Source organism: Microtus ochrogaster, chromosome 22 (assembly GCF_000317375.1).
Source record: "Microtus ochrogaster isolate Prairie Vole_2 chromosome 22, MicOch1.0, whole genome shotgun sequence".
NCBI lineage: Eukaryota > Metazoa > Chordata > Mammalia > Rodentia > Cricetidae > Microtus > Microtus ochrogaster.
In genome coordinates this window covers 18,249,913-18,271,100 of record NC_022023.1, presented here as the reverse complement: position 1 = coordinate 18,271,100, position 21,188 = coordinate 18,249,913, and the positions used below count along the sequence as shown (strand labels likewise).

At 41.8% G+C, this 21,188-nt stretch overlaps 1 protein-coding gene across 2 annotated transcripts in view; it reads left to right on the top strand.

The window, feature by feature from the left end:
* The window catches only part of Akap13 (A-kinase anchoring protein 13), a 269,674-nt gene that overhangs the window by 226,299 nt on the left and 22,187 nt on the right, over window positions 1-21,188 (top strand). For both annotated transcript variants that reach the window (XM_026784275.1, XM_013350228.2), the window contains 9 exons: window positions 8,298-8,365; window positions 10,382-10,448; window positions 14,364-14,499; window positions 15,316-15,428; window positions 16,017-16,169; window positions 16,991-17,241; window positions 18,955-19,080; window positions 19,191-19,308; window positions 20,505-20,753. In XM_026784275.1, the coding sequence (XP_026640076.1) occupies window positions 8,298-8,365; window positions 10,382-10,448; window positions 14,364-14,499; window positions 15,316-15,428; window positions 16,017-16,169; window positions 16,991-17,241; window positions 18,955-19,080; window positions 19,191-19,308; window positions 20,505-20,753 (1,281 nt within the window). The remainder of the gene's footprint in view (window positions 1-8,297; window positions 8,366-10,381; window positions 10,449-14,363; window positions 14,500-15,315; window positions 15,429-16,016; window positions 16,170-16,990; window positions 17,242-18,954; window positions 19,081-19,190; window positions 19,309-20,504; window positions 20,754-21,188) is intronic.

The window sequence follows — 21,188 nt, the reverse complement described above, 5'->3', positions numbered from 1 at the left end:
TACACTCATCCATTGCTGGTGGGAATGCAAACTTGTGCAACCACTCTGGAAAGCAGTGTGGCAGTTTCTCAGGAAATTCGGGATCAACCTACCCCTGACCCAGCAATACCACTCTTGGGACTATACCCAAGAGATGCCCTATCATACAACAAAAGTATATGCTCAACTATGTTCATAGCAGCATTGTTTGTAATAGCCAGAACCTGGAAACAACCTAGATGCCCTTCAATGGAAGAATGGATGAAGAAAGTATGGAATATATATACGTATTAGAGTACTACTCAGCAGTAAAAAACAAGGACTTCTTGAATTTTGCATGCAAATGGATGGAAATAGAAAACAGTATCCTGAGTGAGGTAAGCCAGACCCAAAAAGAGGAACATGGGATGTACTCACTCATATTTGGTTTCTAGCCATAAACGAAGGTCATTGAGCCTATAATTAGTGATCCTAGAGAAGCTAAATAAGGAGAACCCAAAGAAAAACATATAGGCATCCTCCTGAATATTAACTTTCATCTGGCGATGAAAGGAGACAGAGACAGAGACCCACATTGGAGCACCGGACAGAAATCTCAAGGTCCAAATCAGGAGCAGAAGGAGAGAGAACACGAGCAAGGAACTCAGGACCGCGAGGGGTACACCCACACACTGAGACAATGGGGATGTTCTATGGGGAACTCACCAAGGCCAGCTGGCCTGGGTCTGAAAAAGCCTGGGATAAAACCGGACTTGTTGAACATAGCGGACAATGAGGACTACTGAGAACTCAAGAACAATGGCAATGGGTTTTTGATCCTACTGCATGTACTGGCTTTGTGGGAGCCTAGGCAGTTTGGATGCTCACCTTACTAGACCTGGATGGAGGTGGGTGGTTTTTGGACTTCCCACAGGGCAGGGAACCCTGATTGCTCTTTGGGCTGAGGAGGGAGGGGGACTTGATTGGGGGAGGGGGATAGAAATGGGAGGCTGTGTCGGGGAAGAGACAGAAATCTTTAATAAATAAATAAATAAATAAATAAAATAAGAATAAAGCAAGGAATTGTCTATATTGGGGAAAACAGTTGTCACATAGGTGTGAAGACTTGAGTTGAATCCTGAGACCCCAGTCCAGGTGTGGCATTGTGCATCAGTAATTTCAGTGCTTCTGCGAGAAATAGATGGAGACAGAACAATCCCTAGAAACTTGTTCCCAGTGACAAACAACAGAGACCCTGTCTGAAATGAGGCATCTCACTCCTGCCCCTCCACTCCACCCCAATCCTCTCCCATTCCTCCCTGCTTCTCACTCTCTATCTCACATACATGAAAAATAGCTCAACATTTGGAAATTTTCATAGACATATTAAAATGGATCTCAAAATTCTGTGACAGATATTTGTTCAATGTTATTTGTATTCGAAAGTACTATTGTTTCAACTATTATGTATAAACTCTTAATATAAAACACACACACACACAGAGTGACCTACCAAACATTTTCTTTCCCTTCTGAGGGTTTTATTTTCATTTTATAATTTTTCCATGTTTTATTAGTAAACATAGATGATCAGTTGAAGCAAATAGTTCAGACTGGAGTGGCAGATACTGGGATAATATGCATTTATACTTTCTGGACAGACTCAGTGTCCTTGCCAGCTCCCAAGAGTCTTCTTGTCATTGCTTTAAACCTACCCATATTATTGATCCATCTCACGTCAGAAGAGCATAACAGAGATGCTCAAGGATTATTACCCCAATAAGTATCCAAGGTTCAGAAATACATTTCCAGTTTGCAGTCATTCCACATCAGAAACTTAGTTTGGTGGTTTAGCTACAGCTAGCACCCTGCTCTAGAAGTAATGGTGGAAGAGTTTAATCATTCAATGGGAGTAGTAAGGTTTGTGTATAACCACGTGCAGCTTCCTTCTTTGGGGAAAAGAGCAGGAGCACTAGAGGTTTAAAAGCTATGGAATAGTATATAGTCATCTTTCCAAAAGAGTGAAGGAAATAAGCTGATTCACCTGGCTTTCTGAAGGGCAGAGCCTTCAATACATATTTGTATGTATGAAGATAACATCTGTTATCTTGGCAGGAAGCAGGAAATATGAATAATCCAGAAATCTTTTGTCTTTTCCCTTCACCCCCACTCATGTTCAGGATCTTCCCAGTATTCTCAGGAAATGTAGCTTCTCTGCAGTTAGTCATCCACCACTGAGTGGAGCTTCATATCCTCAACAGCTCTTCTATCGGGCCTTGGTTTGTAATTTAGAAAGATCAACTGTAGGACAAGCTGGAGATGCAGTAGATGGTCTGTAGTGACTTCCTCCTGTCATCTGTCGCATTCACGTATCCCAAATACCAGGAGATCGGTAGGATGGGCTTTTCAGTGAAGTCAACATCACTGAGACCACGGGATGACGCCCTCACCCATCTGAACCAGACTCAGTGAAATATGGTGCGGGATAACACGGAAGTGTTCATGATCATAGCCACAAGAAACACTGAGCAGCAGAGCATCTGTGTGCTGCAGGCAGTCTACTCCTGGGTTTAAGAGAAAACCCAAACCTCAGGTTAGGAATACCTCAAAGTGCATGAGTTTAGCAGAAACCTTAGGAGAATTTTTTCTTTGTCCAAACTATTCTCCTGGTTTAGGGTTAATGGGGGAAATAAATGTCCTTGCAGTTCTTTATTCTAAAGCATGCAAAACTATCTTTGAATAATAAACTGTTCTTTCTGGCTGCCACAAATCATTACTCTGGGGAAAGCTCAGAGAATCCTTCAGAATAAAGAATTCGGTACGTTCAGAGTTTTGAATCTTGCCAGTGGTCTTATTTTGTTTGCTTTTAACAGTTGTGAAATAACACTGAGATTATTGTTGGTTCGTATTCTGTTGTGTGAGCGTCTTCTGAGTACTTTTGTGGTGGGTTCTTTCTGTTGACTAAAACAGTAAACAGTGGTACTACTGGAACCTAAGTAGGAAATGTGAGTTCACATTGAGTGATGGTTGTTGTTTTGTTTTGTTTTTCTTTTCCTTTGGACTTCCTTAGAAGCAGCATCTCAGGAACTGGATGGTTTCTAGATGGTAATTTAGAATCAGTTCGTTGCTTTTGTAAGATATGAATTTCCCAAAGAAAAGATACTTATAAAGGTACTTATTATTTAGAAGAAAAGGTAGGGATCTTCCACAATGAAGTCCATTCTTGATCAACAAGAATGCTTTATTTCGTTTCGTTTTTGTTTCCCAGTGTGCTTATGAAAGCTGCTGTTAGGAGCAGTTAGTCAGAATGGCTTAGCTCGTCTCTGTGGCTTTCCTCTGGTCTGAATGTCAGCGCTGTGGTTATTAACACTGGCTACCAAGAACCTCGCACATGCTTTTCGCATACAAACACTATCAGTCCAGACGAGACAGCGCCTCAAAGTCCCCAGTGACTTTAAACAAGACGTTGCAGCAAGAGTTTTGGAGCATGTGTTTCTGAGTGACTGCTCGTTCCGTGGGTTGGTTGGATTTTGTGTGGTTGGTTGGTTTGGCTTTGTTTCTAGTGGTGTTTCTTTCCTTTTTGTTAGAATTAGAGTTTTCCATTTTCCCATAGGAGGAAAATGTTTCTATTTGTTCTTACAGGCCATTCTTCCATATGTCCTTAAAAAGGATCAAATTATTTTTTCCATAGATTTTTGCAGCTAGTAGACAGAACAGTGCCCTAAAGCACTTGAATGTTCTTTTCTTCAAAAGTCTAGCTGCAAATGACAATTTTTCCGCTGAGAAAAAAAAAATGCAGTGTTTAACATTTCACCAAAGCTGTCTGATGGATAGTTTGCCAAAGGGGGGACGAAAGCAACAAATAAATGATCACTGCTAAGCATGTAAATTTACTCCATTTTCTTTTGTTGGATGCCTCCTTGTAGAGAGAGGGAGGGGAGAAGATAGATGGACGAATAGATGCAGGCTGAGCTGTTGACTTAGTTCAGAGAAATATGATAAAGGGTCAGCCCTAAGCCTACAAACCACTGTACTTTGTGACTTTCTTTTTTTGAAGAAAAAATGAAATCATAACACTTACTGAGCTTAGGGAATGTATTAAAAAATAAGGAAAGCCAAATCAGTTTTTTTTCTCTTTTATGAACATTTTACAAGTTTATTTTAAAAAAAAGGGGGGGGGATTAACATAGATTTAAGCAAGCCATTGAGAGTGAAAAGTACTTAGACAAAGAACAGTCTACAGCCAAGGGTGGGTACCAGCTCTCCGCCCAGGTAGATTTTCTTTGATCTTTCTAACAACTTAGTATGGTTTGTGGCAGTGTGCTTAAAAAAATCTATTAAACTTGTCTTCAAGTCTTGTGTTTTGGGCAATTGTCTGATGATACGGTTTTAAATCTCATGACTTTGGCTGATGTCACTGGGACCAGTAGTTTCTAAATCACTTATGTCTAGCACTGAAAGCATCCTAGGGATTGAGTCCGGGACCACTTGGTGACGAGTTTAGTGTTTTCGAGTGGGTCCTTCAGTGTGGTAAACAGGCAGCCATGTGAACTGTTTATCACTGAGACTTGTGGTTGTAATACTGGGCATAGTAAAATTTCAGCTAGGTTGTGGGTTTAGAGGCAGTTAACTAAAAACATGAATTTCTTTAAAAGTTCTACTGGACACATCCAAGATGTTCTTTCTTCTGTGACTCACGAAGTGGAACTGTTCTTAAATCTCAGACAGTGGCCCAAGAACATGAGAACTGCTGAAGTCTGCTCAAAAGTTACAGTGCCCCCCTTAAAAACTGCACTGCTTAGCCCTTTGCTAATTCTGGGGTGCTGAGACTGGAAGGAGGGGGGCGGCACTTGGAAGCGGTTTCTGTCTGGGCTTTTTTAGTTTGTCCCATTTGCAGATCAGAAGTAGCGGCAAGTTCTCAAACAAACCTTTTGCCTCTTGTATTTCTTGTTGATGCCCCAGATATTACAGAGTTAGAGTAAAACAAGAGAAAAGATTCATCTTATAACTGTGATGCTGAAATTTGTATTTCAGAATAATGCATTACAAATGTGGTAAATTGCTATTTTTAAAGAATAAGGGAATCTAAGGAGTTTATGAGGGTGATAAAGTTTGATGCACTGATGTTTTTAATTTAAAGACTATTAATACAGATATTATAAATGGACAATGTAATAGGAACCTGTTGAACCCCAACTCAAAATGGAAAATATATAGCTCAATGGTAGAGTGCTTGCCTAGACAGTATGAGACCCTAGGTTTGGCACGTATCACCGCAGAAAGGGAAGGAAGGAAGAAGCGTAGGCAGCATTTTGACACAGTACTTCATCCTTCATTTTCTAAGAAACAACCCTTCACAGTTAAAATTGAACTGGTCTCCCTGTGCCAGTCTTCATTCTTCCCTACAGAGAAGCGCTTTGTAATCGATGATTTATAATTGCATCTCATAGGAACGAAATTTAATTTTAACAGTTGGGTTACTGTTGCCACGCATCTCACTTTGCAAGTTCCATTCTTCTCCCCAATGTTCTGCTTTAGAGAAGTGAAATACTGACGACATAGATGCAGAACCTGGCCCTTAGCTCCTGGGGGGCTCTCTTACAGACTTCAGGCTGTTCTGCTTAGCATGTGGGGGTCACTCTCACTCTGTCTCTGTGACAGACAGGGCCATGAGGGCATCCTTGTGTCCTTGTGTGTGGCATTAGACTTGGGGCTAGTTCTTAAAGTTGGCACACACTGCACTTCATTAGATGTTGGGAAGTGACTTTCCAGAGTAAATGTATCAGTTTTAGATGATGCTTCTTCCTTGCCATGTCTTCACAGTACTTAAAATGGGGAATGTGGTTCTTTTTGTTTTGTAAACAAGGAAACCAAGGCTTGTGGAGAAGTACATGGTTGGGCTCATGGTGGTAATCAGAATTAGGACCTGAATTCAAATGTAATTTACCTGCTATGTGCCCTGTTCTCTTTTGCATGTTATTAAGTTGACATGGTAAATTTCAAATGCAGTAATGAAGGTTGTGTCAGGGTACTCGGTTGACATAAAATGGAATGGCCTGTGGGTTTCCACGTAGACATTCAGATATATGTCATGATCCGGATACTGCACTCGAGTTAAAGATCCTCAGTGAGGTGAAAAGCCTGACAAAAATCCCAGCACAGTGTGACTGCTGGTGTTCAGAAGGGCCCAGCCAACCAAGCAGGCACTGCAGAAGGAATGGGGAAGGCCTTTGGGGTCTGGGTTTCTGGCAGTCTCCTTCAGAGCTGCAGGTTCCTCCTACCCTGACATCCATAAATCCAAACTTCCAAGTCCAAGAGCTTCTTGACCTTGGCTAGGACAAGGCCTGCCTGTGCTACTCCCTGAAGCTGCCATACCTAGTGAAATGCTGTCTGTTGCTGATTTTCTGAGTGAGCCTTTCCCAGGAGACACACTTCTCTCCAGCTGTCCCCAAAGACAGATCTGCTTGTTTGTGCTTTACCTCTGGCCTCTGGGCACAGTCTGTTTTCATGACGTCATCCTAGCAGGAAGAGCCCATGACCTTTCTTAGGCACAGAGTGCAGGATTTTTACATCAGTGGCCCCTGTAGGCCACGGGAATGGAAAATAAAAAATACTTTAAGATAAAATGTGTCATTGGTAAATTTGAATCTGTTTCGTCTCAGGAAATCTCCCACATTCTCTTGAGTCAGGGTTCCCAGGGATTCTTTGGGAAAGTTGTAGTTACGTTTCTTACATGGCTTCTGACTCAGGAAATGAAGTACAAAAGGCTTGGGTATTCAAGATCTCAAGAAGGGTAAACTTTCAGGTCCTTCTCCTGAAACTTTCACAGCTCCTTTTAGCAGTTTTATATATTTTCTTATTATTTAAATATAACATCTTTTCATTATTTCTTTTATTTTTGCTTTTATAATTATGTCATTTTTCCCTCCCTTTCCAACCTCCTATTTCATTTTCAAATTCATGGCCTCTTTTTTTCAGTAATTGTTCTTAAATCTCTATGTGTGTATATATGTGTTGCTAAATATACAAATAAAACCTGCTTGGTCTGTATAATGTTACTTGTATGTATGTCTTTATGGTTGGCCATTTGGTATTGGATAACCAATCAATGTGCTGCTCTTCCCTGGGGCATTCAGTCTCACAGCAAATTTCCTGATCTTCTGGCTCTTAGAGTCTTTCCACCCCATCCTTGGCAATATTCCTGAGCCTTAGGTGTAGGAGTTGTTCTGTAGGTTCGTGGTTGTTTTGTAGGACTAGATAGAATTCCACAACTCTGCATTTGGCTTGGCTATAGTTTTCCATAATGGTCTTTGTCTCTTGCAAAGAAGAGTTTCCTTGATGAGGGTTAAGAACTGTGCTTATCTATGGGTATAAGGACAAATATTTAGAACATAGTTAGGAGTATGCTGGTTTTAGTAAAGTGGTGTCTGTAGATTCTTCCCCAAGATCCATGATTTCAGTAGCTATGTGTGGTTGGCTAGGTTTCCTCTTGTTAAGTGAGCCTTAAGTTCATTTGGTGAACTTTTGGTTACTGCCACTTCTGTATGTGTGCCACTGCTGCACCCTTAAGATTATCATGCCATCCTAGCCATTACGGTTCATAGGTATCATAGCTTGGTGGGACTGTGGGAAGCTTCACTCCTTCGGATGTTTGCATGGCCCCTACTGGTGCCTCCTCCTTAGAGAGGAGACAGGTAGGTCAGTTCCGGCTCCAGGCTTTCTGGGCTCTATAGACATAACGTCTTGGTGGCAGACATTTAAACTCTGAGTTATCATAACCCTGAAGAACAATTAATAAAAACTCAGAGAAATTGGTGTTCCACCTCAAGGTCAGAAAAGCAAAATAGCCAGCCACTGACTCTTACCTTGACTTCAGTTCGAAATGACGATCCTGCCTCCAGGAATCTCAGACTGAGAGCTGTCTCCTCCCGTCTTATAATCCTCTCTAGTTCTGGGATAAAGGACGTGCACCACTACCACCTGGTTTCTCTGGCGAGGTAGTATGGCTACTCGGGTTAAAAGTGTGTGTCATTGCTGCCTGGTTTATAAGGCTGGCCAGAGTAGCTATTTTACTTTTTGATCCTTGGGCAAGTTTTATTTATTAAAATACAAATGAAATGCCACTACATAGCCTCTCAGACTTCCTGCCTGAGAAATTCCTGACTTCTTTTGGTTAAGCAGAAGTCCACCTGCTTCCTAGGAAATAGCTAAAGTCAGTTCATGAGAACGTTTGTTCTGTGTGAGTGAAAGTCTGTAGCTCCATGCAGCAGTGGTGGAGTGTCAGAGTCCAGGGCCTGCTGGCTTTCTTGTTGTGACCTTGCCTTATGCTTCCTTTCCAGGTTGTAGTGCTTTTGTCCACAAAGGCTGCAGAGAAAATCTAGCGTCCTGTGCAAAGGTCAAAATGAAGGTAAGATATCTCTAGCTATTAGAAATGCTCAAAATCCAGTGCTTTGAAATAAAAAATACCCACATGTTAGAATTTAGATTGTAGTAGATTTATTTGTTTGCTTGCTTGTTTTAATCATTTGGGGCCAATTTTGATACCAAATTAATCTAAAGATAATTGCTCTTTAAAATGATCAGCCCCCTTCTTGATTAACACATTTAAGAATTTGAGACTTTGAATAAAAGAATTGCTGAGCTAGAGATTCACACTTGTAATCCCAGCACTTGGGAGGCTGAAGCAGGATGGTTTACTTGGTTTGGTATTAGCCATTATACCAAAATGAAACCCTGTCTCAAAAAAGTTTTTAAAGAAAATGAAATTTTTTTTAGGACTTTCATATATTAAACATTTCTCTGTTTCTGTTTAAGTGATTGTCTTGACTAGCTCTGCAAATATACTCTGCTACTGAAATGTCTGGCTTCCCCATCTAGGAGCATGAGGGCAACAGGTGGAAATCAGAGGCTTTTGATATGTGATGGGCATCGGGAGGGCTCTCCAAAGGCACATATGGATGGCAGAGATGACATGAGACATGAACAGGAAGTACCAATATTGGTGCCATATGAACTTGAAAGCGTGTCCTTCAGGTAGCCTGTGGACTGTCAGTGTCAACCAGACATAGAATGTTTTCCCTTAGAGGATTTCCAGATGTGTCTACACAGATGTTCATCAGTACCCGCATTACCTAGTGCAGTGGCCTCAGTCTTAAGTGTGCATCAGAATCATCTCAAGATCTTACTCAAAGAAATTTGCTGCTGTAACCCCTCTCCCAAAGGATTTTCAGTTGGGAGTGGACTGAAGAGTCTGCTTTCCTGAGGAATTCCCAGATGGTGTTGATCCTGCTCAGCCCTCACTTTGGGTGGTGCTGGACTAATAAAGATAGCTGTATCCATATCTAAATTTCCCCAGCCCAGAGACTCATGCTGCATTTTAAAATTTTAGGTGCAAAGACTTAGAAGTTAAATTTATACTAATTTGGATTTCTATTTTCTCCCCCAAAATTGGAAGCTCCTATAGCCCTCAGCTCACTGATGCTGCCTGTCACCCAGCAGTCCCAGGTCCCCTCATCACACTCTGTTCCCGTTTTTCCATCGTGTTACGGGTCTTCTGGGACCCTTTTTTTTCTGTCTTTTTGTTTTTTAAGTCTGTGCCTTACTCCCACTAGAACATAATCAGGAAGGCAGGAATCTTTGATTTGTGAATACAGTACACTGAAAACCTAGAATAGCATCAGATGTATGATAGAGTCTTAAAATGTGAAGGGTTGTATGTCAGAGAATAATCATGGGTGCCCAGTGGATACTGTTGAAAGGGAAGAGCCTCCCATATGCCCACCTGTACTTTCTTCTCCCTCCTGCTTCTGCCATTTATCATCTGTGTTACTGTGAATGCGCTGGGCTCTGGAGAGCAGTGATGATACAGAGGATAGCATCTCTTTTGTATGTGGTTGTAATATCTATGAAAGTCTTCATTTTAAATTGAAAGTGGTCTGTTTCCTCCTAGTGATTTGTTTCAGAGGAAATGCTTCGGTTTGTAATTTCCCAAACTATTTTTTATGCATGCCCTCACAAAACTTGACTAAAATTAGTATTCTCTCTAAGAATGTAACATTTTACAAATGCTAGTCACCAAAGAAACAGAATGAACAGATACAGCTGGTTCTCTGAGTAACTGACAGTGCAGTGTGGGTATGGACGGGCAGTTTCTACAGTCAGGAAAGGCTTTGGTGACCTTAGCAAAGAGAGAGTACTTAGAGCATCTGGAAATGGAAGAATGTCATACCTACATAGATGACAAAAAGCATCCTGAGATGGGGGTAGGCACACACCTAAGCATCTGTAGTGCTTGGTGAGCCCAAAGGATGGCAGGTGGTGGTGGCCATGGTCCAGCACCATCTCTTTTTACTCCAGGCTGCTGGAGAATTGTGGAGGATGAGTTGCAGTGTGGTCTCATGTTTGTACCTTCTTTTCTCATTAGCAGCCCAAAGGGAGCCTCCAGGCACATGACACATCATCACTGCCCACAGTCATCATGAGAAACAAGTGTAAGTAGTTCAGCACGCCTCTCAGAAGTGCACTCGGACTTCTTGTTCCAGATTCAATGTTTTTGTGAAGCTTGCTTGTTGCGACTAGCCTAAGCTAACTAGCAAGATCCTATACCTGTATTGTTTACCACTTTGTTCTGACTAGCAATTTAGCATTACACCATCAAACCCTTCTTGAAGGTGTCTGTCATAGTAGGTGCATTAGCTGAAAGGGGGACTGAAGCCCATGTGCGTGAGCAGCTTACTCCCGTGCAACTCGGTCTCCTCTTCAGCACCAGAGAAAGTGATTGATTTTAGTGCCTCACGTCAGTGGGACACAAATGAACTCTTACTGGTTAAGCTTATATATAGATAGCATGTGAAATTATATAAATGAGTTTTTCATTGTTATTCCCAAGGTTCTCAAATATTATACAAAACTGAGTAAATCATATTCTACCCTCACACGTTAAAAAAACAACAACAACAAAAAAAAAAAATCTTGAGAACTGGCAAGGTGACTCAAGCAAGTAAAGGTACCTGCTGCCAAGCCTGACTACCTGAGTTCAATCCCAAGGACCCACATTTCAGGAGAGAACCAACTCCCACAAGTTGTCTTCTAACCTCTTCTGCATGCATGTGTGTGCACGTGCACACACAGCAAATAATAATAAATGTAATTATTTTAATTTAAAAGACTACTTTGAGTTGGATAAAGAGATCTGAGAAGGTAAAAGGGTTTACAGCCAAACCTGACAGCTGAGTTTTGTCTCTAGAAACCACATGGTAGAAGAGAGAACCAGCTTCTACAAGTTATCCTCTGGCTTCCACATGGACTCAGTGGCATGTGTGTCACACACACACACACACACACACAATAAATTCTGAAATCTAAAAAGAAACCAGAACTGATCTTTACCATCTTGTGAAAGATTTCACTTCAGTTTGGCAGTGTTCTCACTCCCCATGCTCTTTCATACCCGTTTAATATATTTAGTGCATATTCTTCTGATCTGCTATCTCTTAGTCATCTGTATCTTTGAAAAGGTCTGTTTATACACTAGTTCACTCTGTCGTTTTCCGAACTACTATTGTTATTATTTCAGACTGCTGCGTGATTTATTTCATGAGCATATGTTGTGTTTTAATTACCTCCAGCTGCTACCGTAAGCAATGCACTGCTAATTATCCTCTCTGAATTGGCTCCGTGGGAACCTGTGCTGTTACCAGAGCAATGTTTTCAACATGTAGCTGAATCAATACATGCGCAGACTCTGAGACCCCCATCTAGCCCTGAGAGTCAGACACTGCGGTAGAGCCCTGTGGTGTAGGTTTTAGTAGATCCTCTGAGTGGTCTTGATGCCCACTGAAGGTTGGAAGCACAACTTGTGCCTTATTTCTCTCCTGCAGTTCCTGAGCACTTGAAAATGACTGTGCCAATCTGTACACTACAGAGAATGAATTCCCTGTAGACATATTAAGTCTGGTTCTCATCCATCCTTGTATGGAGACAGCTACTAGACTGACACCCACTTCAGTCTGTCATCCAGCTTCCTTGGACAGTTTTAATCTTAAAACCTTTTTCTGTGATGTTACCAACTATTTCAGAAGCACGGTCTTTTATGTGGATTGCCTCTGACCCTCACAGAGAACTTTCTTATTTATATTTTTAGTAATCTATAGAGTGCTGGGTTTTGTTATGAGATTTCCATATATAAAATGTACCTTAAGAACACCTCCCATTAGCTTTTCTTATCTCCATCTTCCTTGTTTTCACCTTAGCCATCTGTAGTAGTGCCTCATTTTGCCTTCAAGTCCCTGCCTTTTTTAAAATTTCATATGTGAAAATATATAAGTCTAATTTTTGTAGAATTGTCTCACTAAACATTTTCCTTCAAATAATATAATTTCATTCTTGAGTGTTGGCCATATAAAACTCCATTATATCACATTTTCTTTTTTCTATTCACCCACTGATAGTCATTTTTGGGCTGATTCCATGACTTGACTGTTGTGAATAGTGCTACAGTAAACAGTGATGTTTAGGCATCCCTATAGTAGCCTTACTCTGGGTCTTTTGGGTATCCATCCATAAGTGGTATGACTGGATGGATAGAAATTCCATTTTTCATCTGTGGGGACCTCATACTGATTTCCATGATGGCTGTGCTAAGTTATTCCTCCCAGCATTATAATATAGTTTCTTTTCCATTTGCATCTTCATCGTCGTTTGTTGATTTTATTCCCTTGAGAATTCTAACTAGGATAAGATGGAATGCCAGTATTATAGTGATTAAGAGTACAAATTCTGGGATTAGAGAGATGACTCAGAGATTGAGCACTGGCTGCTCTTCCAGAGGTCCTGAGCTCAATTCCTAGCAACCACATGGTGGCTCACAACCATCTATAATGAAATTTGGCACTCTCTTCTGGTGAGTAGGCATGCATGCAGACAGAACCCTGTATACCTAAGAAATAAATAATTATTTTTTTAAATGTACAAATTCTGGATCTGGGAAGATGGCTCAGTGTGTAAAGTGCTTGTTGGACAAGCATGAGGACCCAAGTTTGGGTTTGGATATGGTGGCGCATGTTTGTAACCATGGGTCCTAGAAACAGAGACAGGCAAATACCTGGAACTTGCTGGCCATCCAGTCTAGTCAAAATGCTGATCAAGTTTAGTCAAAATGAGGTTCAGTGACAGACCCCCCCCCCTCAAAAAAAAAATAGGTTTTAGAAGCTATTGAGGAACATATTCCAACATGAACTGTCTTGGGCAAGCACACTTGCATACACAAGAATATAGTAGTGGATTCAAATAGCATACTATTTGTGTCTTCTGCAGCCTTTTTGGTACAAATTATTTAGGGCTCTACATAACATTCTGGTTCTTCTCCTCACTGGTGCACCGTCCCACCTCCCGTGTGTGTGTGTGTGTGTGTGTGTGTGTGTGTGTGTGTGTGTGTGTGTGTGTGTGTGTGTCCTCCCTCTACTTGCTTCTTTCTCTGTCTCCACTAATTCTTCGTGATTATTTTGCCCTTTGTTCGTATGGTTCTTCCCATCAGAATATTCTGTTTTCCTTCTAGCCTGTTGGTATCCTCACTCTAGTCTGAGAACCACTGTTTCTTCCTCTCTGACATTTCATTTGCTCACTGGTCACCCTTCTGAAACACTTAGGACATGCTGTGCCCTGGAAACCCTGAAGCATAATCTCCCAGAGGCCCACACTTTAGACTCCCTTCGTACTTCCTACAGCAAGGACCTGGTCATATATGTAGCATACTGTGTTTCTCTTGTCTAAATAGAACTTGAATTAACTGTAAATTGTTGTGCTATTATTTATTAAAGGTATCCTATAATATTGTTAAATTATACCAGAGCCCATATTCTCTTTTTCTTAGCTCTTGACCCTCCTGGAGATTAGACAGATACAAAAATTTACATCTGTAGCAGGTGCTCACTTACCAAGGAGAAATAATTTAGTGTCCATGTGCCATGTGATCATTTTAGATTAGAGCTCCAGGTCCTCTTTGATCATGTTAAAGAAAAATACTCTGTAATAACCTGTACGATATTAAACATGTGTTCATTTTTCTCTATCCATAAATTCAAGAAATTGACCAAAATACATGTTTTCCATTAATGAGCAGGGGCTGGAGAGTTGACTCTGGTTAGAAGCATATGCTGCTCTTCCAGAGGACCTGATTTGTGTTTCCAGAGCTTCAACTGGTGTTGTGGCACATGCTTTTAATCCCAACACTTGATCTCTGAGTTCAAGGACAGCCAAGGATGTGAAGACCCTGTCTTTAAATCTTCCTTTTTTTAAGGAGCTAATGTATTGAAAACATTTTGTGCCTTTGTGGCGTCTGTGGAATAAGTCAGCACTAGGGATCTGGAAAGGTGATGCTTCAATTCATGTCCTCTCTTCCCCTGCAGCTTCACAGCCCAAGGAGCGCCCTAGGTCTGCAGTCCTGTTGCCTGATGAGGCCACCGCTGTACCAATGTTTACTAACAGGCGGTCCCAGCAGTGTGTCTCCCTCTCAAAAAGTGTTTCCATACAGAACATCACTGGGTAAGTGGGCTTAAAGAGTCTACAGTTGACATATGGGTGACAAGGACATAGTAATCACTTTATTTAACAAAAAAAGAAATGGGTATATAAAATAATGGGTTGGTACACAGTTGGATGGCACGGATGAAGTGGTTGGAAGTTGTGGTTTTGATGTACTGTATTTATACTTATATTTATAGTTTAGATTGGTAATGTTTAATCAGCTTGTGAGTTGAGGTGGAAAGGCCCAAAGAATATCATTTAATGACATGCTCAGTAGTTTGTAGGGTAGAGATTTTTTAAAAGAAAAAAAAGTTAGTGATTATGTAATGCTTTTACAAGTTATTTTATGTATGTGTGTTTTGCCCATATGCATGTCTTTGCCCCATGTGTATACCTGATATCTGTGGAGTCTAGAAGAAGGTATTAGATCCCCTGAAACTTGAGTTACAGGTGATTGTGAGCCACCATATGGGTGCTAGATATCAAACTCAGATCCTCTGAAAGAGCAGCCAGTGTTCTTAACTGCTGAGCCATCTCTCAAACTCCTATAATAAAATTTTAATTTTTCTATATAAATGTGTACATGATGCTGTGTACCTTTTTTTTAAAGCCTCAGAAAGTTGAACTAAGATTGAGTTTGTGTTGGTAACACTTCTAAACTTTTTAGTAGTGCTTCATTTTGCTATGTACCCAGGTAGCTTGTCTTAAGTCATCATAACACCCACGACTAACTGTCATTTTAGAGGTTTGTTTTTTTTTTAGGGATTCACCTGAGAATGTGCACCACAGCTTATCAGATCGTATTTGACAGTGTGGTCTTCCTTTTGTCTCTAGAGTTGGCAATGATGAGAACATGTCAAACACCTGGAAATTTCTGTCTCATTCAACAGACTCACTAAATAAAATCTGCAAGGTCAATGAGTCAACAGAATCACTTACTGATGAGGGTAAGAGGAAACTCTGGCCTGTATTACTAAATGTCTATAAGGATCCAGTGTATCTCCTATCACACTATTACCAAATAGCAGGGCCTGTTCTTTCCCTCCCTCCCTGGAAAGAGTCTCTCAATTGTTTGTAAAGCATCTCTTGCAGTGCCAAGCATTGGCGGTCGCACCTGTCCTGGTGTTGGCTCTCCACAGAAGGGAACACTGATTTTAACCTAGACACACTCTAGTATGGATGCTTTTCTTCCTCTAGACGTTGCACACATTCAGTTCTGTGTCTGTACAATTGTAAGTGTACTCAGACGAACATGCAGCTCGTAAAGATAGCAGGATGCTTCAAGCTCCAGCTTCACATAGGAATTATTTCAGTCTTGCTAGATGTACGTATGTTTATCATTCCTAACCAGACTTGAGTATAGAATCTTCCATTCCTGAACTTGACAGTGATCCTGCCTAGTATGTTCTCCTTGAATATCCTCTACACTAGGACAGAGGATTTGTCTTAGGAACTCGTTTTCACCTGCAGGAAAATCTAGACTTGTAGAGGTCAAAAACCCAACATCCTGAGATTGCTTTTTTTTGTATTTTGAGGAGTAGGTACAGACATGAATGAAGGACAGCTGATGGGAGACTTTGAAAGTGACTCTAAACAGCTAGAAGCAGAGTCCTGGAGCCGCATAGTAGACAGCAAGTTCCTTAAACAGCAGAAGAAAGATGTGGTCAAACGGCAGGAGGTGATTTACGGTGAGATGCTTCATTTGCTTTGCTTGTTTGTCATCTGCACCATCCCCCTTACACACAGTGAGGGTTACTGAGGTAGAGATATTGTCCTGCCTCCCAGGGAGGGAACTTGAAGAGGAGTTGCCCTGTCCAGCATGTTTAAATGAGTGATTGTTGGACTGTAAAAACTAAGTGTTGAATATGCAGCATCATAAAGGTTTCCATTAAAACACTGAGGTATGAAGACATGATTTGGGGGATGGGGGTTGAGACAGGGTTTTTCTGTGTAATAGCCCTAGGTGTCCTGGAACTGGCTCTGTAGACCAGGCTGGCCTCGAACTCACAGACATCTGCCTGCCTCTGCCTCCCATGTGCTGGGATTAGAGGTGTACGCCACCACTGCCCAGCTTGGAGACTTGATATTGCCTTTTGTTCATTTTGCCCTGTAGTGTCCCATTCTGTTCCTTTCTCCTTAGATTGAACAGTTTATATTTGCATGTGAGCTATACAGCAGTGTATGAAAGAGATGCCTTCTAAAAATGCATTTTTGTTCTTGAGCTACACTAAAAAGGTGAAATATTTGTCAGTTCTGGGAAGCAGGGACACAGTAAATAAAAGGGACTGAGTTCAGTGCAGAAACAGTAAAAGGAAAGGACTCTGAAAATCATTTCAGAATTCAGTACACTTGCCATCAGAGAAATGTTAGGTCAGCGAAAGGGCGGCATGAGATGAGACTACGCCACGGAAGAGAGCTGTTTGCTCGGTGTTAGAGTCCCAGCTGGGCTCTGAGCTAACCTCACAAGCTTAGCTGTGATCTGAAAGACCCTTGCTCTCTCTTCTCATAGAGTTGATGCAGACAGAGTTACATCACATCCGCACGCTCAAGATCATGAGTGATGTGTACAGCCGGGGCATGATGACAGATCTGCTCTTTGAGCAGCAGATGGTGGAAAAGCTGTTCCCTTGTTTGGATGAACTGATCAGTATCCACAGCCAGTTCTTTCAGAGAATCCTGGAGCGGAAGAAGGAGTCTCTGGTAGAGAAAAGTGAAAGGAACTTTCTTGTCAAGAGGATAGGGGATGTGCTTGTCAATCAGGTGAGCAGCGGGCAGGTCTGGGATTCTCACACTTTGGGGTAGCAGAGAAGCTTTGTGATTCTGGATCCCTGCATGTATAGCTCAGCTTTACTGGTTTTCTTTGTAGACTTAACAAACTGAGGTCATCTAACCCTCAGTTTTCTTTTCTATAAAAGAAGGAAAGAAGGGTTCTCTGCTTATGCTATTTTTAGAAAGTTAGGTATGTATAATATATAATAATAAAGTATATACTAAAAGATTTTCTTTCTCTAAGTCCATACAGTCATCAGAAGCAGTGCTGTGTAGGAAGTAAAAGAATGTTTATTGAAATCATGAGTTTTCCCCATGGCTCATCTGAAAAGGATCCCATCTATCTTTTTTTTTCTTTTTGATTTGATTTGATTTTTTTGAGACAGGGTTTCTCACTAGCTATGGAGCAGTCCTGCAACTCACTCTGTAGACCAGGCTGGCCTTGAACTCTCAGGTGGCCTCTGCCTCCTGAGTGCTGGGATTAAAGGTGAGCACTACCACCGCCAGGCAGATTCCATCTGTCTTGAGACCAGCTAAAGCTTAGGCAGTTGACCAATAGGCTATCTGTGAAACACTTTATAAAATGTGTTACTGTTTTTTTGGACATGATTTTATTTCAGTCCCATTCCAGAGAAGCTCACAAACAAAGTCTTTTAATGTTTTTAAAAATGAAATGTTGCTAATAAAACCTAACAGACAAGAATATCATACTAGAGCTTTCCCTCTCAATAGATCCCTGCTTCTGTGTAGATGCAGAAGTTTAGTTGCTGGAACGGTTGAATGAGAATTGGGTTGGGGCTGGGGAGTACTTGGGATTGAACCAAGGACTTCTCATAAATGGTAAGTCAGCACCCTATCACTGAGCTACATCCCCAGTCCTGTTTTTGCTTTTATTCTGAGGCTGTTTGACCCTCCCAAGGAACTGGGATTACAGGCTTGACTGAGAATTAGAAGTCATCTCCTTGCCTACATCCCTCACTTGATAGTTGATCAGTGTATTCACTCATTCTAGACGAATTTGCTGTCTGTTAAATGCCGGGGATAAAACTGCACAGCTGAATATGACAGAGGTTTTTGCCGTAAGAAAATCTGTAGAAACAGGCATGATGTAAATAAATGTGTATTCTGTGTGAGACACATGGATTTGGCAAGTGCAGATTGAATAGTCCTATAAAATGAGCCTAATGAGACACTCTACAAATGAAGAGCCATATTCTCCAACTATCTCTCCTCTAAATTCTCTCTCTCTCTCTCTCTCTCTCTCTCTCTCTCTCTCTCTCTGCCTTCAGTATCTGTATAGGTATATAGGTATTGCATCTTGACTTGTATTCTTGTCTGTAGTTTCTTATGCTGTACACAACCCTACTAAAGTCTTTGCTGCTGGGACTGAAACTTTAGTCCAGTGGTACTTGTGTTACTCAGTACTGGACTCAGCCTATTAGGGCACGTGGTTTGTGGTAGTAGTTCCGCTTCTGCCTCTCCATTGTGAGTGAAGAAACCTACACAACAAATCACTGGATCTTCTCAGATCTCAGTACTTAACCCTTCAATAAAGTGCCAAGCTGTTTGCCAAAGCTGTTGTACCATTTAATCTTTTGGGGGAGTTTATTAGGAAGCACTCTTAGTCTTTACAGCAAGCCTGGGGACTTTCTGTAGAGCGATACCCTGACTTGTGGTGTGACTCCTGTTTTCTTTCCGGGGCAGTTTTCAGGTGAGAATGCAGAGCGCTTAAAGAAGACATACGGCAAGTTCTGTGGACAGCACAACCAGTCTGTCAACTACTTCAAAGACCTCTACACAAAGGATAAGCGTTTCCAAGCCTTTGTGAAGGTACTCCCTGAAACACAAGCATCCCCACCATGGTCAAGAACACAAGCACTCATTTTGGCTAAAGCTACCTTTCTCACACGAGGACTAACAGTTTCTTCACTCCTTTGCAGAAGAAGATGAGCAGTTCAGTAGTGAGAAGGCTTGGGATTCCAGAGTGCATTTTACTTGTAACTCAGAGGATCACCAAGTACCCCGTTTTATTCCAGAGGATACTGCAGTGTACCAAAGGTAAGCTTGTAACTCAGATCCAGATAGCCCTAGAAACCAGTACAGACCTGCCAACATGTCTGTGCTTAGCTCCGTGGTTTATTTATTTGGGGGCACAGATTTTCACTCTGGCCCAGGTTGACCTCAAACTCACAACCGTTTTTCCTCCACCTCCCCCAAAAGTGCCACGATTACAGGTGTATCTTATCTTGTAAGCATCTTTTCATGGCTATTTATTTTGTTGCTGTCTTTAGTTTTTGAGATCCTGTTTCACTGTGTAGGACAGTCTAGTCTCAAACTCATGATTCTTCTGCACAGCCTCCCAAGTGCTGGAATTATAGGGAAACAGAATTATACCCACCTGATACACAGTTTTCTTGAATGGAAGGAAATAGGACCAACGATACAGTTGTGTGGACTTAGATTCTTGGTCTAAGGCAAGGGAGATGCAAATTTGAGGCCTGCTAGGATTTAGATCAGATTCAAGTCCAACCTGGGCAGCCAGTGAGGTCTGTCTGTATCAAGGCAAAAACTGAGAAGGAGCTGAAGGCACAGCTGGGTGCTGCAGTGTTTCCTGGCTATGCACAAGGTCCTGGATTTAGTTCCTAGAACAGCAGGCTGGAGGTACAGCTCAGTGTTAGATTACTTCCCAGGCATGTGCAAGGCCCTGGATTCGATTCCTGGAATAGCACTTGGAGTGTTAAATCACTACAGTTGGGGTAGATGGACGATACCAAGGAGGGACCATGTATTGGTTCTGTTAAAGCACCATGTGCCCTGAGCATGGACTAGTTCAGCAGTTCCCACCTTTTCTTCCCATAAGTGCTAAAATTGTTACTCTGTCTTGTTTAATCAGTATGTAGAGGTTTCTCTCAGCAGCTGCTTCTCCTAGGCAGTTACATTAAAAGTTATGAGGCAATCACATTAAAGAGTAGGCAGAGATATAGCTGAGTAGCTTGTTACATGCCTCTGCTGCTCTCTCTCCCTAAAACATTGGTTTCTTTGGCTTTGGAGCATATAATTGCATATCATCCGTAGCACTGAGAATACCCAACTTCCTTTGGAATTGAACTTACGGCAGCAGGAAAGGTCAGCATGTGACTTGGTGTGTTGGCTCCAGCGTGAAGTATAACAGCTGGGGAATGTGATCGTGTAGACTCCTTCCTGTGTGCTCTTGTGTGCAAGGAGCCATTCAGAGTACTTCTTTCCTCCCCAAGACAATGAAGTGGAGCAGGAAGACCTGGCTCAGTCCTTGAGCCTGGTGAAGGATGTGATTGGAGCCGTGGACAGCAAAGTGGCAAGTTATGAGAAGAAAGTCCGTCTTGGTGAGATTTACACGAAGACCGATAGCAAGTCGATCATGAGGATGAAGAGTGGGCAGATGTTCGCCAAGGAGGATCTGAAACGGAAGAAGCTGGTGCGGGATGGGAGTGTGTTTCTGAAGAGTGCAACAGGACGGCTAAAAGGTAAGACTGCTTCCGTGTCTGGGTGCCTGGGGAGATGCTTCTGAACTTCACCACCAGGTTTCTTCTGGAGAGCTATACCCAGACATCACCCAGGGCAACAACCATTTAGTAATATGTCAAAGAAGACTCATTTGAAGTGACTTACAAAGCCCTATGAAATGTGGCAGCAAGGAAAAGATACACTCAGGGAAAATGGCAAATTGATTTAAAACACAAAGGATCAAATTAATGCATATAGTACACGGTTGCAGTGACGTGTTCCCCCAGAGAGGTGCTGAGTGGCCACTGTGGGATGGGGTCAGTGGCAGAACTGTCTGAGTCAGGGACCGTGAGTCCGTAAGAATTGAGAACTTATCACTCCCCAAAGACCTTCTGAGACCTTAGAGAAAGGCAAGTCTAACTCATTTCAACTACATTCCTCATTACTTTGATTCA